The sequence below is a fragment of the Zootoca vivipara genome, chromosome 6 (genome assembly GCF_963506605.1).
Source record: "Zootoca vivipara chromosome 6, rZooViv1.1, whole genome shotgun sequence".
NCBI lineage: Eukaryota > Metazoa > Chordata > Lepidosauria > Squamata > Lacertidae > Zootoca > Zootoca vivipara.
In genome coordinates, this window is record NC_083281.1 from 45,430,433 (window position 1) to 45,448,375 (window position 17,943).

The 17,943-nt window shown below is 45.9% G+C and overlaps 1 protein-coding gene across 3 annotated transcripts in view; it reads left to right on the top strand.

Moving 5' to 3' along the window:
• The first annotated feature begins 5,878 nt into the window (after positions 1-5,878).
• Positions 5,879-17,943, top strand: part of WDR59 (WD repeat domain 59) — a 49,217-nt gene continuing 37,152 nt past the window's right edge. For 2 of the 3 annotated variants that reach the window (XR_009557761.1, XM_035118626.2), the window contains exons 1-3: positions 5,879-6,008; positions 14,440-14,489; positions 17,745-17,880. Coding sequence is in view for 2 of the 3 variants with exons in the window: in XM_035118626.2 (XP_034974517.2) it covers positions 5,955-6,008; positions 14,440-14,489; positions 17,745-17,880 (240 nt within the window). In the remaining variant the exon portion in view is untranslated. Of the gene's footprint in view, positions 6,009-14,439; positions 14,490-17,744; positions 17,881-17,943 lie in introns of those variants that run through there. The other variant, XM_035118627.2, reaches the window with a different exon arrangement.

Genomic DNA, 17,943 nt, shown 5'->3' on the forward strand with positions numbered 1-17,943 from the left:
TTGGTCTCTGTTCCTTGTTCCGGACTCTCTCTCCTGCATTACAGAGACGAGTGAGTGAGCTGGATGGACCTGACCTCACCTACGAATACCCACCTGGATTTTTGGTGCTGCACCAGGTTAGACTAAGGGGTCAAGGCGAGGATGTTGCTATTGTCAATAGGAGCACCATCTCCTTCACCAGGAAGCCTCTTGACCTTGGGATGCGCTTACACTGTCTGCACCTGGTGTTTGGCCAGAAAGACAGACTGTCCTGTTACCCAGCAGCATCCCTGATCTAGCTGGCTGAGGTAGTCTCTGGGGTGTTGCTGGAGGATGCTACAACTTCAGACAAGCTTGAGACCCATGACAACTGCGGGTCTCTCTCAAAGGGTTAGCAGTCTTAACACATTAGGCAGGGCACACCCTTGATGTGATCTTTGCCCTGTGGGATGGACTGAAGATAGGAGAAATGCAATGTACACCTTTGTCATGGTCAGCCTATTATCTAGTTATGCTTGGACTGACAACAGCAATTCCCCCCTGTAAGTGTGGTGGGCCCATTAGGATGGCCCACCCTCAGAGACTGGTGGAACTTGATGTGTTCCTGAATGCTCTGGGGGATTTTCCAGTGGAGAAAGCTGGTGGTCCTTGTGAAACCCTGGTCTTGCAATGGAATAGCGAGCTGAAATGGGTGGCTGACACAAACGTTCTTGAGCGTCCTCTCTGGCATTTTGGAGTCTGAGCAGCTAGCTCCTTTGAAACAGGCCAGATGAAGACTGGAACACAAGTGGCGCAAGTCTCGCTTGTGCCTAACCATGTGCCTACACTTGTGCCTACCATGTGGTAGTGCGGGCTGCAACGAAGCCTCATTTTGCAGCTTGCATTGCGTCTTCTAGTAGCTGTCCAACGGAGTTATTTAGGATGTTCCAGAGGTTACTGACTCCTTTTGTGGGGGAGAGACATTTTTCCTGACTTGATTATTTTATCTTTTTGTTAACTACTTTGAAGTTTTTTTACTATCAAGCGATGTAAATTTTTTATGAAATAAATAAATAAAATAAATGATTGAAGTCATAAGGAACAAGAGAAGCAGGTTCTCAGGTGTTAAGCGATGTTGTTTGATTTGAAGCTATATTGCATTCCACCATACAGCTCCAGTTACACTCTTCTGTGTCCCTAATAGGCTTTTGATTTTATGATACTTTCTACACTTATATTCCACCTTTCTTTCATCAAGGAGCCCAAAGAAGCATACCTGTTATCACCCATCCAGGTACCAAACAGGCCCAAACCAGCTTAGCTTCAAGAACTATGGTGGCTTTCTGTGCCATCTGACCACATCCTAGGACCTAGGTCCTGCTATGGGGAGGTGGGGTGATTCACACCAAGGGTCCCAGGACTGCTTTGGGTTTCTTTTTTAAAGATGGTTACAAAATAATTTGGTACTGTATTTGAAACTGCAGTGAGACATACGTTCAAGCAAATGTGTGCTTCACTGTGTTACACAAACATTTGTTGTAGAGACTTTTAAAGAAATCACATAATAAATAAATAAGAATTTTATAAGCACAAATATAAAACAGTCAGGGTTTTGGAAATGCATATTTAGTGCAGATGGGCATTTGATATTTAATAAGAATAGCGAAAAATAGCAGAGCTAAGTAGTTGACCAACTACCGTATATAGGTGCTTCTGAGTTTTAGGCTGCAATTCTATACCCTCTTACTAGGAAGTCAATCCCATTGTTCTTAATGGGAGTTTTTGTGTAGACTTGCATAGGATTGCACTATTGATCAATGGAGGTGTGAAACACTGGGTGGGAACTAGGACAGAAGAAGGCCCTCTTGACCTTTGAAAATGGAGTTCGTACATATCCCCCACATCTCTTGAACACTTTCTTCCTTTCTAGTACTAACGTACACACACAAGTACACAGAATCAATTATTATTTATATAACACCACCATCATCTCCCCCCCCCCCCGGAAGATTACATTCTTAAGATGAAGCCACAGGTGCATAACCTATCCTGTTCTACCCCCATATTTTTTGCACTTCATTTTGTATTGTGTTCCTTGTATATATTCTCAAGTTTCATCTAGCATTGCTCTGCAGTCCTGTAGCAAGGACACAGCCATTCTGTCCAGTGCTTTTAGGGGAGTCTCATAAAAGTGCAAGGTAAGTGCACTCTTCACACTGGCAATTATGCTAAAACAGGTGGGCAGACTTCCAGCTTGCAAATTCTACATCATTTTTCACTATAACCTCAAGTGGCCTTCAGATGTTGCTGGACTACAACTCCCATCATCCGTGACCATTGACTATGCTGGCTGGAGCTAATGAGAGAAATCCAACAAGATGTAGGGACCATGTTCACTTCCCCGACGTACAATTTTGTGCCCAGGAACTAGGGCAGGGGTCTGCAACCTGCGGCTCCGGAGCCGCATGTGGCTCTTTTACACCTTTGCTGCGGCTCCGGAGCAGATACGAGGGGAGGAGGCGTCCGAGCCATGCGTCGCCTGAGCCATGCAGCGGCGCCCGCCACACCCGCCAGACACTCGCGCGGTGCCCACCGCCGCCGGAGCACACAGCTGTGGCGGCACGCTGTGCGCCTGCGCCCCGCACGGCGCCCGCCGGAGTCCACAACTCCGCTGTGCGCGTGCGCTGTGCAAAAAGGACGCAAGGTGACGTTAGCAGCCCGGGGAGCATGGTCGGCCCCCTCCCTGCATCAGCCCCTCCCCGCTGCATTTCTGCAGCCAATAGGCTCACGGGGGGGGAGTTATTTTTTTTTTTAAACGGGCGCACTTCTTCCCGCCCAGCAGCAGAAAAGGCTTGCGGGCTCGGAGCGCGTGCTTGCTGCTGCTGCTCCTGCCTGCGGCCTTCCTGTGGCCTCCTGCCGGCCTGGTCAGGAGATTGAGGTAGATGTATTAATCAATGGGTTGATTCAATATGAGGAAATTTTATAAGTTCACTTGATGGGAGAGCAACACACATGAAACCATACAGGTGTCCTAATAAGGGAGTCAGAGTTTTGCCCATTCCCAGTAATCAAGGCAGCCCAAACTCATAAGGCAGTGGTTGCTGGTGCCCATTCCCAGTAATCAAGGCAGCCCAAACTCAAAGTTATTTTTATAATGACGAGGATGACATTGGGCCCTCATTATTAATTATTATTTACATCAGGCACTGATTATGATTTATGGTACACTGGGGCCCTGATTAATTTTCTATGGCATTTTGGGGCATTGATTATTGGGCATAGCAAATTTTGCTATGGGGCCCTCTGATTTCTAATTACGTCCCTGTTTTGCGGCTCCCAGTTTATTTATTTTTCTTCGGAAACGGGTCCAAGTGGCTCTTTTTGTCTTAAAGGTTGCAGACCCCTGAACTAGGGTATGAGAACTGAATTAAGTGTCTTTCCACACATCTGACCCCCCCCAACTTTGCTTGTTTCAACAGTGGGGAGTCCAGAGGTCATTTTGGGGCTGTTAAGAGTCAGAACCCTTGCTGATCTACTGCCTAGTCCTGCCCAAGTCAACCATGATGGCCAGACTCCCAGATTTGTTTAGTAGACCCCAGAACTTTAGGGCCAGAGTTTGAATGCATAAAGGACCAAATTCTGTCCAGCAAATTCACAGTGAGTTGCATAAAGCGCTCTGTATAGAAGGTAAAGAGATTCTGCTAAAGCTGTGCATAACAATGCTGGTGGCAGAGAGGGAACCCACCTTTTGTCTGTTTTTCCAATGATCTTATTCCAGGCTCACTTCCATGCCCAAGAGGGCTCTAAAAATAGCCCCTGACACACATAGCAGAAAAGCTAGAGAGTTCATCCAGCTGGTTGGGAAGCTCACCTGATGCAAAGGAAACGAGCTTGAACCTGTATCTTTATATTCAGGCCGATAGGCTTGCAGCCCAACATCCATTGATAGGGTTGCTCTTTGCAGTACACCTAGTTGTAGAAAGTTGTGGAAATGGATTGTCCATGTCCGCAACTGCCATCCGCGTGCAGAACCTCATTTTCTTTTTATAGACCACTCCCCAGCCTGTCACTTTTTTTAGTGGGTTTCCTCACATACTGGCAAATTCAGGCAATGCAATTACAGTTGGTTGGGAGGTCTTGTGCAATAAACCTGCTTCCCTCAAAAGATCAGACTTTTTGAGATAGGAAAGTGATGGGGGAAATCTCTGGAAAGTGGAGGCTAACATTTGCTTAGAACTTTGGCTGTGTACACACCATACATTTTGCGCACAGTTAAAGCACATTACTTGCCCCAAAGAACTCTGAGAAAACTTATTTGTTCAGGGTGCTGAGAATTGTAGCTCTGCTATAGAGGGAAGCCATGTGCTTCAAATGTATGATGTGTACGCAGACACTGCCTAGCCCCCCCAAAATGGCTGATTGCTCAGTAAATGACCAACGTCTGGCCTCCTTTGCAAACAAATCGGGATGAATCCTCCATTAACAGGATGTCTGGGACACCCATAATCAGCTTGTGGAATTCATTGATCGAAGTAAAGATTCAATGGTTTTTAACACAGTGACCATGTGCAGCAGTAAGCCAGTGTTGGGGGGACAACAACATTGGACATTAGCATACTGTATAACACTTTAAATCCCTCTTCTCCAATGTGAACCATAACCAGGGGTGTAGTTAGGGGGTGGCCCAATGGATCTCAACCCCAGATCTTTTGCTGTTCAATCTTCTCATTTGCCTGCTTTTGAAACTTAATTCTTTTGCTTATAGAGCAGCTGCACCCACTCCAAAGCTGCCTACTACTGGTATCTTAACGTCTCAGAGGCATCTACAGGGTGGAGCTCCTCTGAGCAATTTTTATTCTTAATACTCTAATAGTACAGTAAGCCCAATTTCAGGTTTTCTTTGCGGGGGGGAGGGGGACACTGCTGCGACATAAAACAGCTCTTCTGTTGGAGTTTTGTTACTGTACCATTTGTATCAGGGGGCACTAGACAGCAGAGCTTGTTTTCAACTGTTAGGACAAATCAATGTAAAGTAAACCTGCTACAGTGTAATATGAACATTACTGCATCTTTCTGTGCTGGAGGGACATAAGAACATAAAGGCTTGTTGCGAACCAGGCAAGTGGCCCATCTTGTCCAACATCCTGTTCTCACAGTGGTCAACGACGACATGCCAACCAGATTTGAACCCAAGGGCACTCTCTCCTGCTGCAATTCCCAGCAACTGGTTTTCAAGACGCAGTGGCTTCAGCAGTGTAGGCAGAGCATAGCCATTGTGGCTTGTAGCCATTGGTAGCCTTACCCTGTTGTAAGCCATCCACTGCCACCATCCCACACGAATTTGTTCAGTTCTCTTTTAAAGCCTTCCACTGTTCCACATCTCCGAGTTCACGTAAGACCAAATATCTGGAACTGCATAACGCAGCTTCCAACGAACCTGGGGAATCGTGTTGGGCTTCTCCACCCCCCCTCCACGTGATATTGTTTTATTATTGCCTAGAAATCATGCTGTTTAATTGGCTTCTTTATTGGTTGTCCAGTTTATTGTCCGGCCATTGTGGAGTATTAAAATGTTGTAAGCCGCTTTGGATGAGCTGGCCCAGGAAAGTGGCTTTAAGAGACCAATTAACAAATATGGGGAAATATGAGGAAACGAGCTTCTGAGCATGCCGCGGGTACACCCCCCTCCCAACATCTGGCTTCTTCCACAAGATGTGACTTCCTTAGCCCTTGCAATTTAAGAAACTGAATACTGGCTCCACGTGTTTTCAAACCCCACCCATTCCCAAAACGAGAAGGCTGTATTTTATTTTATTGAAGGAGACGGTGAAGGAGGGGCGGGGCGCTGGAGCGTATAAAACGCTACAGCCGAGCCACACGCTCTTCCTCAGGTCTCCTAAAGGCTGGACTACATTTCCCGGCAGGCCTCGTGCGCGACGCGCGTTGCGTCACGCCCGCTTTGCTCCAGCGTTCAGCTGCTTCCTGGGCAGTCCAAGATGGCGGCGCGCTGGAGTAGCGAGAATGTTGTGGTGGAGTTTCGGGACTCGCAGGTAACTGGGTCTCCTCGGCTTCCGCCGAAGCGGGATGGCCGGCGGGGCTTTTGTTTTGCGGTCTCTTCCTTCCTACACAATTTTCTTCCCTGCGAGGGGAGGGGAGCAGCTGTCTCCCTCTCTATTCCTTCCTACGTACCACCCATGGGTGGGGTGCACCCATGTCCCTTGACCATAGCTGTCAAGTTTTCCCTTTTCTCGCGAGGAAGCCTATTCAGCATAAGATAATTTCCCTTAAAAAAGGGAGAACTTGACAGCTATGCCCTTGACGCGTCACACGGGGTGGGGGGCGTCCTCTGGTGTAGTTGGGGCGCCTCTCCTTCCTTCCTGGTTTGCTGAAGAGGGCTGGCTTCACCTCAACCGAAAACTTCAAAATCCAGTTTTGGGCAACACCGTTCTTTGCCAGGCCAACAAAAACGCTGCCAATAAATAAATAAATAAAAATTCGAGTTCTGCAGAACTCATCAGAATTGATGGCAAGCCCAAGTGTGTGTGTGTGTGTGTGTGTGTAGAGGGAGTTTTTAAGAACATAACTTCTGTGTTAAGACTGTTGTCACCTAAGACACCCATTTATTTACAGCAGTTATATACCATTTTTTAGGCAGACCTCACAAAGCTCTCAACATAAGATTGTTACAACAAGCATTTTTTAAAGGTACAATAGAATGGAAAGGGCAACTTCTTTAGATAAAGAGCAATATGAGGGGTTTTCAAATGGTAGTGTGAGCTTAGTTTGTATTTAGTGTTTTTTATACTGTACATTGCTTTAAGATGCTTTTCTACAAGGTCATGAATAAGCTTAATGATAACCTTATTTTTTCTGATGATGGATACCAGGGGTATTTTGATCAGGAGTGGATTATCCAATAGGCTAATGAGGTCCGTAAAATTTTGCAGGTCAACAATTTTTCCCAAAGCATTTGCCAGCTTAAGGGGCATTTAGGGCCCATGTTTTTCATAATAACATCAGGTCAAAGGCCAAACTAGTCTAGCATCTTGTTCTCCTAGTGGTCAATGTGCCCCAAAGGGAAGCCTGAGAGCAGGACCTGAGTGCAACAGGAATTCTTCTCACTTGGGATTCCCAGCAGCTGGCATTGGACAGTGGAGGTAGAACAAGTGAAAGAACTAACTTCAAAATTTTGCAACAAATAAGGTGCTGTTTTTGATGATGGTGCTGGTATTGAAGAAAAAGTGTTTTTCTTTTTCTTTAGTCATCTCCTTAGAAAGGCTTGATTGTGGTTATTAAAACACTATATACCTTGATTTGTAGAACAGCAGCAAAAAAGATTATTAAGCGCTCTGACCAAAAACCTCAGCAATTTTCAAGTGGTCCACCACAAAATCATTGTATTGCAGCATAAGCTTTTGTGGATTGAATCTCACTTTTCAGGAAACTTATGTCATCTATATATACAGTGGTGCCTCGATTTATGAATTTAATCCGTTCCAAAGGCACCTACGTAGGTCGAAAAATTCGTAAGTCGAAAAGCGCCATTGGAAACACGATTTCCCATAGGAATGCATTGGAAATGGAAAAATTCGTAAGTCGAAGCAACCCCATCTAAAAATTCGAAAGTCGAAAAAACCCTGTCTAAAACCGCTGCGGTTTCCGATGTCGAGAAATTCGTAAGCGTGCAGCCATTTGCCCCACTCGTAAGTCAAAAAATTCAGTTGTCGAGTCGTTTGTAAGTCGAGGTACCACTGTATAAAAATGTAAACTGGGCATGTGGGTGTGTTTCCACTTTTCACCAAAACCACTTGACTGTTTGAGGTGAAATTTTGACACATCACATGCAAATGTCTGAAGGCTATAGGAAAGTTTGCTAAGACAGATGTCACACCTGTGCCATATAAAAACCCCAAAACCCCGTGTTTCAAAACACACCACTCAGACAAAAATGCATGCTGGGGAAAGAACCAGGTTGCAAACCAGCACCCTCTAGTGGCGACTACACTGATACTGCACCTATAAAAGCTTCCCTCTTAACAGCACCTTGGCTCCCATTTACATACTAGGCCGAAGCCTTTACAGACTAGGCCGAATGGAGGTACTGACTCCCCTGGGTGGAGGGTGGGGGAGGAGGGGATGGGATAGGTCAGGACACGGTGGGAGAAGTCACAGGGATGAGCCGAGGGTGGGGGGAAGAAGGGGCGTGATACGTCATGGGTCGGGACAGGGTGGGGGGAAATCACACGGATGAGTGACAGCAACGCGTGGCAGGGCCAGCTAGTAGTAAATAATTTTGTTAGCATTTAAAGTGCTGCAGGACCCGCCTGTCTCCTCCCTCACAAGAAACACACTGGTGTATCATGTAAAAAGCTCATCTAGGCAAGCATCCTCACAACAGCCAACCTGCAGTCTCTGGGATTACCGTAATCTGGCCCAAGTCCTTGGCTGGTCTGTGAAACCATTTCATGCAAACCTTGCTGATCATCATATGCAGGCACTGGGGAAGATATTTCCTGCATTGTTACCAAAGAAAATTCCTCAGGAAAGAGAAACAAGCCTCTCTCTCCCTGCCTCTCGAACAGTGGGTGCTTCCAGTGGTTTCAGCCATTGACAGCATGTGATTCTTGACTCTGCGTTTCTTTGAAAAGTGGTGGGGGAAAGGACAGGTGTTTTTCAGAGTCCTCTAAGTTAGGGGTAGGGAGCATGTGGCTCTCTAGATGTTGGATTTGGATTCTTACTGGTCTCAGCCACCATGGGCAGTGGTCATAGATGATTGTGCTAGTTCATAGAATCATAGAATTGTAGGGTTGGAATCTCAGCTAAAGCATCCATGACAGATGGCCATCCAACCTCTTCTTAAAAACCTCCAGTGAAGGAGAGTCCACCACTTTCCAAGGGAGATCGTTCCACCGTCAAACAGCTCTTGCTGTCAGAGAGCTCTTCCTGATGTTTAGTCAGAATCTCCTTCTTGTTGTTGTTGGCATCTGTCTGTCTCAAGACAAGGGTCAATGGAAGAGTGTGCTATTGGGGGTGAAGTCAAACTGTTGCATAGTTATTTCCTGTGGCTGTAGAGGCCAATACAGGAGATACATGCTTTATTACAGCTGGGGCAGATGAAGGTACCCAGTTTCACTGTTTCAAATGCACCATGATGTTTCTTTTCTCTGCTCCTCCCAGTGGTCGTTTCTCGTCTGGTCACTGTTGTGGATATGTGACCCTTCTCCAGGCACTGTGGTCATCTACAAGGAATTTCCACATAGCGGGGTTAACATTGCCTGCCTTCATGTCGCATTGTTTCTTGTTGTAGTCTAACAACATCTGGAGAGCCACATCTGGAGAGCTCCATCTCTGCTGTATGGAGTCTTCCAGATGTTCCTGTGGTGCCACTCATGATCCTACTTCTTTGGGCAGATAGTATCACTTACTTCCAGCCCCAAGACCTGTTAAGCCAGGGACAGTAACCGTTGAAAGTTTATTCAGTGGTGAATAATGTGCCCTTGTCTACTTCTCTTACTGGTGTTGTTGCCAAGGGGGAATAGCTCCCCCATCTCCCAATAGGATACTGGGCTTCTGCTTATCACCTAGATGGATGGGTGTCTATTTTGGGTGGAGGGTAAAGAAGCTTCCTTTTTCCAATAGTGGTGGTTTTTATTCATTCATTTCTGAAGCTGTTATTACAGAGCTGCAATAATAGCTTTGCAGCTAAAATGAGACCCTTTACCAGTGTGCTATCTCTGTGAAGGTAAAGGTAAAGGGACCCCTGACCATTAGGTCCAGTCGTGGACGACTCTGGGGTTGCGGCGCTCATCTCACTTTACTAGCCAAGGGAGCCGGCATACAGCTTCCGGGTCATGTGGCCAGCATGACTTAGCCGCTTCTGGCAAACCAGAGCAGCCCACAGAAATGCCGTTTATCTACTTGCACTTTGTGCTTTTGAACTGCTAGGTTGGCAGGAGCTGGGACTGAGCAATGGGAGCTCACCCTGTCGTGGGGATTGGAACCACTGACCTTCTGATCGGCAAGCCCTAGGCCAGGGGTCCCCAGACTTACCAGGCTTTGGGCCGGTTCCCACCGCGCCGATCGCGTGGCGGGCCGGTGGATGGGGGAGTGCGCGTCCGTGCGGGCCGGCGGGTGGGGGAGTGCGCGCCCGTGCGGGCCGGCGGGCGAGGGAGTGCGCGCCCGTGCGCATGCGCACGGGCGCTTACTGGTGTGGCGGCACACTTCCAGGTCGGAAAAAGCGCCGGAAATCGTTTGTGCGCATGCGTATGGGCCTCCCCCGACCCGGAAGTGCACCAGAAATGACCTCTTCTGGGTCGGGAGAGGCCCATACGCATGCGCACAAAGGATTTTTGGCGCTTTTTTCCGACCTGGAAGAGCGCCGCTGCGCGCCGTAGGAGCGGGCGGCGGCGGCGAGCGGCGGGGGTCGTCGCGGGCCGGATTAGGAGGCCAATTGGGCCGCATCCGGCCCCCGGGCTGTAGTTTGGGGACCCCTGCCCTAGGCTCTGCGGTTTAACCCACAGCGCCACCCGTGTCCCTGTACCACCTGAAAATTCCATTTGTAATGTGCTCCACTTGTACAGCATCCTTGTACAGTAAGTTAGTTAGATAGATAAATGTAACTTTATTGTCATTGTACATAGTACAACGAAATTGAATGTCGTCCCATGAAAACAAAAACAAAAATAAAAGTTGCCGTCGCTTCCATCTTGTAGATGGTGTACTGATTGCGGCCTGCTGTTCAGTTTCAAAAAAATCGAAAGCTTGTCATGTGAGAACTGAATTTACACAAAGATACAGTGATCTGTTGTACTGATTGGTTTAAAAATAGTGTTGAGGAAATTAACATTTGTAGTTAAGGCTTCCTGAATATTGCATTGGGGTATGCCATAGGCAGTTTCTGTGAATATAGCTTGCTCATGCTAATTTATTCTATACAACTGTTGGGGAGTGCCACTTCTAAAGTAATGTAAAATAAGTGTATTGTGTTTCTTATAGAGATTGAAGGCATGCTGCACTTAACCAGTGCCTACTTTCAAAGCTGACTGGTAGAAACAGAATCTTCGTTGCCATATAGCATGCAACCTTCTTGGCAGCTGTGTCATATCTCATGTTCCATTGTGACTGCTGTTGGAGTCTGTTTATCACTCTGTACCATTTACTGGGACCCACAAGTGCATGGGTAGGGAAACTAAGGCCCAGGGGCTGGATCCGGCCCAATTGCCTTCTAAATCTGGCCCACGGACGGTCTGGGAATCAGTGTGTTTTTACTTGAGTAGAATGTGTCATTTTATTTAAAATGCATCTCTGGGTTATTTGTGGGGCATAGGAAGTGGTTCATATTTTTTTTCAAAATATAGTCCAGCCCCCCACAAGGTCTGAGGGACAGTGGACTGGCCCCCTGCTGAAAAAGTTTGCTGACCCCTGCACAAGTGGAAGCAGTGCTGTTGCTATTGGGTTTTGCTTATGGGGTTCCCATAGTCTATCTGATTGACCTCTGTGAGAACAGGATGCTAGACTAGATGGGCCTTTGGTCTGTTCCAACAGGGCCTTTTTTAAAAAAACATACTTAAAAAGGTTACATTTAGTGTTTGAAAAATAGACTAAACACACCCTTTCGTCGTTTCACTTCAGCACTTTTCTATCTGACTGCAGCAGACAGTACTTGACAGGAATTTTGGACAACTCTGTTTAACCTGTCCTGGCTTAGATGAGACCCATGCAGGATGTGTGCTCTTTGCAGAATGGTTCGTGGTATGACAACTTCTCCTGTTGTCTTGTTCTACTTGAAATGAGGCTTAAGTGTGCAACTAGGAGCATGAGAAGAGGCAAATATAAATAAATAAAAATAAAATATCTCTCCTCCACATCCTAGAAAACTATTGAATGCGTGTGAATGCTCCTTGTGTGGAAGCCCCTCATTCCAGAATGCTACTGTTGTGGGAACAAATTCATTACATAGAGTAATGGATATATCTACTGAGGAATATCTGTGCAGTATGTTATGGAATAAGACAGACAAACTCTTCCTGAAAGGCTTTTCAAGTGCAGCATCCCCCATACTTAAGTCACAATACTTTTCTGCACGTAAACTGGAGGGGGGATGGGAGTAAAAAACTTCATGGAAAAATGTGTGCAGATGATGTACTATTTTTTTTTTTAACTAGGATGAGGATGGTGGTCAGTTGACTATTATTTGTCAGTATTTGATTGCAGCAAAGTATGCAATGAAGCCTTTTTTAATTGCATCATGACATCTGATACGGTAGTATAGACCAGCATGTGGGATCCTTACTTGTTGCTTCCTAGTCTTCCAAGACTCTAGGAGTAAATGCGTACACATTTATGCTATTGAGAAACAAATACCCTGAGGACCCTTCAATCAAAAGGTGGGGTACATAAACATCCAAAAGAGATAACATTCTCAGTCAGGAAAGACCTTGCAGGGACCAGATGGATAACAGCAATTGGATCTCTGCTTTCCAAAAACTTAGACCATAGAGGCTAGTTGGGCACTCAGGACAGAGATATGTGAATCTTTTGAGTGCAATTTGTGGCAAATCTAAAAATTGTCACTGAACTGCTCTGGATTCCTTGCAAGTGTTGCAGCTGCTTCAGTGCAAGTCTGCTAGCAGGTATTTCTATAACGGGAGCAATTATGGATGCCCCAAGGACCCACTTGAAGGAGATTCTGCTGTTGTTTGGCTCTGGGCAGCCTTTCAGAGGTCATGAAGAAATCTTTCCCAGAAGGCCAAGCCCTTTAGGCATTTTCTGATGCTGGAATTTCTCCTTCCAGAACTGAGCTCATCTTTCTCTCCATTCCTCCCAACAGCTGTTGTGTTTACCTACTGACCTAGTCTGTCACATTGACAGCGTAAAAGCACAGCAAGGAGAGGCTGGAAAGGCAAGCGTTTCATCTGCTTCTAATCACTTGCTGCCTTTCATAGTGTTTCTCTTTCATTTCAAGGTAGTCTGATTGCTATCGAGCAGTGCAATATGCTTGCAGATCAAGTGCTTTTATTAAAACAAGTTTACTGAGTTTGCATTGCAGGCTCATTCCATTTGTCTATGCCTTTCTGGGAAAAGTACTACCAAAACACTGCAGTAGCTGCTCTTTACCTGCCTTGATTCACTGCCAATTTGCAGCAAAGCAGTTGGGGTGCAGGATGTGATCCTTGTTAGGTAGATACTGAGTTATGCCACTGATGCATCTAGCTAGGTATTGTCTACATTGACTGACAGTGGTTCTCCAGTCTGAGATGGGTCTTTACGCAGCACTACCTGGAGATGCCAGGGACTGAACCTGGGACCTACTGCATGCTTTACCACAGAGCTACTATCCTAGGTCTTACTGGTGGACTCAGAACTTGGACTCCAGTATTGACTTGCTTGTTGGAATTAAAAGCTTTATGCTAAATTTCACTACAGCACCCAAATAGAAGTCGAGTTACTGGTTTGAAGACAAGGTAGCACAGCAGAGCTCTAGCCTTAAGCTAATGTGTTGACCAAATGATTGACCACCCCCCCCTTTTGAAGAGTAGGGCAGGTATTTTGGATTAGCTGTAGTTGCTGAACAGTCTTCAAGGGGAGCACATTGCAGCAATCCTGCCTTGAATTTGCCAGGTCTTGAATAATTGGCAAGGCTATCTCTTTTCTGGGGGAGGGTGTGGACACAGTGTATTATGCTCAGTTTTAGAAGGTCATTCCTGCCACTCAGGCTGTTTGAGTCTCAAGGAATAAAGGCAAATCAAATAGCATTCCCAGGCTGCATACCAAAGCCTTTAGCAATATTAGGTTTTATGATATGTCTTGTCTACTACAAGTTCTTATCACAGGCTATTCCATTGTGCTTGTGTGTGTATTTTGGTTTGCAAATATGCTCCCCCCCCCCAGTGCTCCTGAAAAAGGTTGTTTTCAACCAAAATGTTTTAGTTTTTAGTTTTTCACGATAACTATTTTTTAATAGTAACAATTAGTACCATTTTCCTGCCCTTCCCTTTTCTTTGCTTCCATTACTTATATGGAACTTGCAAAACGGGGACAAAAACCCCCCTTGGCGTGAAGAGGGGCTGCAGCCCTTTAAATTGGGTGTGCTTGGATTTAAGCATACTGAGTATATATATTTAAATCTCAGTATCTTTGGAGCAGGTGATTTGTGCATTTGCAGGCAAGAGCTCACTTGCCTCCCCCTCTGCTCTAAATTGAACTCCTTTCCTTAGAGTGCAACCCTACTCGTGCCCACGTGAAGATAAATCCTGTTGTTGTCAGTGGGACTTACTTTCTAGTAAGTGTGTGTAGCTCTTCTCCCGAATTGTGTGTTTAATCAGGTTTATTTCATCCCTGTCAGGTTGACTCTAGTGCTCTCTTTTCCCCACCACCAAATTTTCCAACCTAACATTCTCTTCTTTTTCCTAAGCAATGGATGTATTGACAAGCTAAGCTAATGTGAGGGACCTTCATTTCTTTCTCTCTCCTATTTTGCAGGCAACTGCAATGTCCGTGGACTGTCTTGGGCAGCATGCAGTGCTTTCTGGGTGAGTGCCAACACCTTTGGGATAGAATTGCAGTTAGCCCTGGCAGCTGCTGTAATAGTCCTTGAAGCTGGATGTGGAGGGAGGACGGACCCATCTTCTTGGGTTGATGCAAGGGTCCTGCTCTTCCTTTTCCTAGTGCTTCACATTCTCAGTGGGGCAGAGGAGAAGAGATTGATAGCATAAGCTCAAGCGCCAAAAGCATAAAGACTCCTCCAGGATCTGACTCTAGGATCTGTTCAGTCTAATGTCCTGTTTTCATGATTGGCCATTCAAAAGCATCTTCTGGGAATCTGGGAAACAGAGCATGAAGGCAACCCCCACTCTACCCCACTGTTTGCTGTCAGGATGCCCTATTTAGAAGCACACTGTCTCTCAAGGTGGAGGTTCCATTTAGTTGTTGTGGGCTAATAGCCTTTGATAAGACCTAACCTCCTTGAATTTGTACAGACCAGCCTTTCCCAGTCTAGCCTGTTCCAAAGGATTTGGGCTACAGTTCCCATCAGCCCCAGCATCATACTCCCATGATAGCTTGGGACAATGGGAGTTGTAGTCTGAAACTTCGAGCTGGGGGAGGCGGTTGTAAACTTTTAAAAAAGCTGTCTATTACTAACCTTTTCCACACCTTGTGGCATTGAATTCCATATTTCAATTATATGTTGTATGAAGAAAGACTTTGTTCATGCTGAGTCTATGCCATATTTTCCCTCCCAGCAATTTTTTTTAATGAGATGCAATTCATTTTGGCAAAGTCTTTTTAAAAAAATGAAGCACAGGTTGCTGCTCAGATCCAAAATCATGAAGCCTTGACTCCTGAGTCTTACACTTTGCTTCTCCCCACACTGCTTCTTTTCCATGTTGCTGATGTTTGAAGCCTTGCGCAGTCTTATCCCTAATCCCATCTTGCATGTATTCAGCTCTCTTCAGTGACCTTCAACTTCTGCTGATCTGATTATCTGATGTCCTCCTACTTGTGTGTTTTCCAAAGTCTAACCTTCATGCTTCTTTTCATCCTTGTGTGCTGTTTCTTTCCCTAATGCCCTATGCAGACATTAGTTCTCTACATGTAGATGTGGATTGATTGCACTTGCACCAACCTTGCCCCTCCTGCTGCCTCCGTGCCAGGTCAGGGCATAAAAAAAAATGAAATTAGCATGGGGACAAACAAAAGGATGCCTTCACTCTAATGTGGCTGCCCTTTATTTCATATCACAGCTCAACAAGATACCAACATAAACCCTCCAACAGCATAGAATGCCCCCCCACACCCTTCCTCACTTCAATCAATTGAATGCAACCAGCCATGCCCTGGGCTCCCCAGTTTCTCTCACTACCAACGAAAATTAATAAACGAATAGATGCAGAACCTATCCACATGACAGTGACACAAAAACCTTGCACATATACTATGCAAAAGAAGAAAAAAGCTCTACCCCCTTCTTTCTCCCACCTCTCTCTCCCCACCTCTTTCCCCTCCCCCCAACCTCACAATGCCTATAATGGCAGTATCTCACACCAAATGTAGATAGGACTCCATGAACTGAAAACGTAGATGCTATATGTACCTTTGCTATCCATGAAAATCATTCAATAAAAACAATAAGGGAAAAGGGGGGAAAAGAACTGAGAGTGTACTGGCAGAGTATCTGAACAAAGTTGGTGCAGCTTTGCACCCAGCTGTTCTCCAGGTTGTCTCTAAATCAGTCTCTGGACATTTACTCTGCATGGGAGTTCATGCCTGCTCCTTCTTGCCTTCCCAGAGTGATATTTTGATGTGACAACATTATCCTTGTGGTAAATGTTCTATTCAAATGTGCCTGCCCCTGATGGAATGCAGTGCTTATCATCTGGAGACAAGATTATTTTCATTGAATATACCATAGGTGGTGAATGCCAGCTTTTGCCATATGAGAGTGCATTCAAATTAAATTTTTATTAGGTAAAGGCTGACATAATACGGTAGAATCACCTTGTGGTCAAAAATCTGAGATTGATTTCAGCCTCTCAAGCCAGGCAAGCATCTAAATTGTGACCTAGTTCTTGCAATCCACAGACGAGGCAGTAAATCTGTTTCAGGATGACTGGCGTGAGTTCATCTAATTGGAAGGCTGCTTCTTCCATACAGGTTTTTTTTATTTTAAAAAGCCCCATGCATAGAATTGGTTGGGATCATTCTCCTTGACTTACTAGTTTGCATGGAAAGAGCATTCAGTCATGTCAGCTCCACCTGCAGTCTGAAGTGATACACACCAGACACATGTTTACACTCCCTTCTGTTCTTTGCAGAAACTAGGCCGACATCCTGACTGAGAAAGAAATGTTGGACATAGTTGTCTCCATATCATGTTCTGTGATATTTTTAAGCCTCTTGGGAGGCATTCCATGGTGGTGGATCTAGCTGCCCTCCCTGTCAGTCTCTCACTGGGGCAATGTCACACACTGTGTAGGACTTTGTGTCTTTAAGCCGCCTGGCTGTGTAGCCTTACATTGCTGTCAGCCAGCACCTCTGTCAGTCCCTTGGAGGAACCAGGCCAGCCACAAGCCTGGTATCCAACTAAGGCAGTCTGCATTAGCCTGGCCTGGAATATGCCACATAGGATTTTCCTGTTGTGAAGTTCTGCAGCAGCAAAGTTAATGTCCTCTTGTTCATGGCTGCCTTTAATTTGCTTCTTTCACTTCAACGTTTCACGATTTATGTCACAGAGCCAGTGTAGGGTTGTGGTTGGAGTGCTGAGCAAGGAGGCCCAGATTCAAGTCTTTGGTCATGGTTGTGAAGCTTAACAAGAGATGCTGTGTGGTTCTCACTCAACCTCAAGGACCTTACAGAGCTGTTGTGATGATGAGACAAGGGAATATATCTGCCGGTTCCCAATACTCTGGTGTGACTGAGTAGCAGAATCCCGTCAAGCTTGGCTTGTTTACCTGGGGCTAGGGTCATTGGGAAGAAAGTTTATCTCCAGCCTCAAAACCATCTTTGAATTAAGTGGCTGCCACCCATTGCTTTCATGGAAAGTCTGAGCTGTTCATGGGAGCAAAATCTGCCCTCCACTCATGATTGAGTGTAGCTTAGCCCATTTTGACCAGCATCAATAAAGATTCCCCCCTCCCCTGGACAGTTTCAGAAACAAGATGGAGTTTGTAGGTGATTGACTGTGCTCTATTCTTCTGGTGCTTTGGAAATCGTAAGTGCAGCAACTGACAGGCTGGTTCCAGTGTGATGCTGATGATGTATTCTTTGTGTGTATCTGTCTCTTGCAGGCGCCGCTTCCTCTACATTGTTAACTTAGATGCACCTTCTGACGGCCACCGCAAGATCTCGCGCCAGAGCAAGTGGGACATAGGAGCTGTGCAGTGGAACCCACATGACAGTCACTCACACTACTTTGCTGCTTCGGTATGCTCCATGCTGGCCCTGATCCTATGATTACATTTCCTCCCAATTGGATCCCAGGAGTGC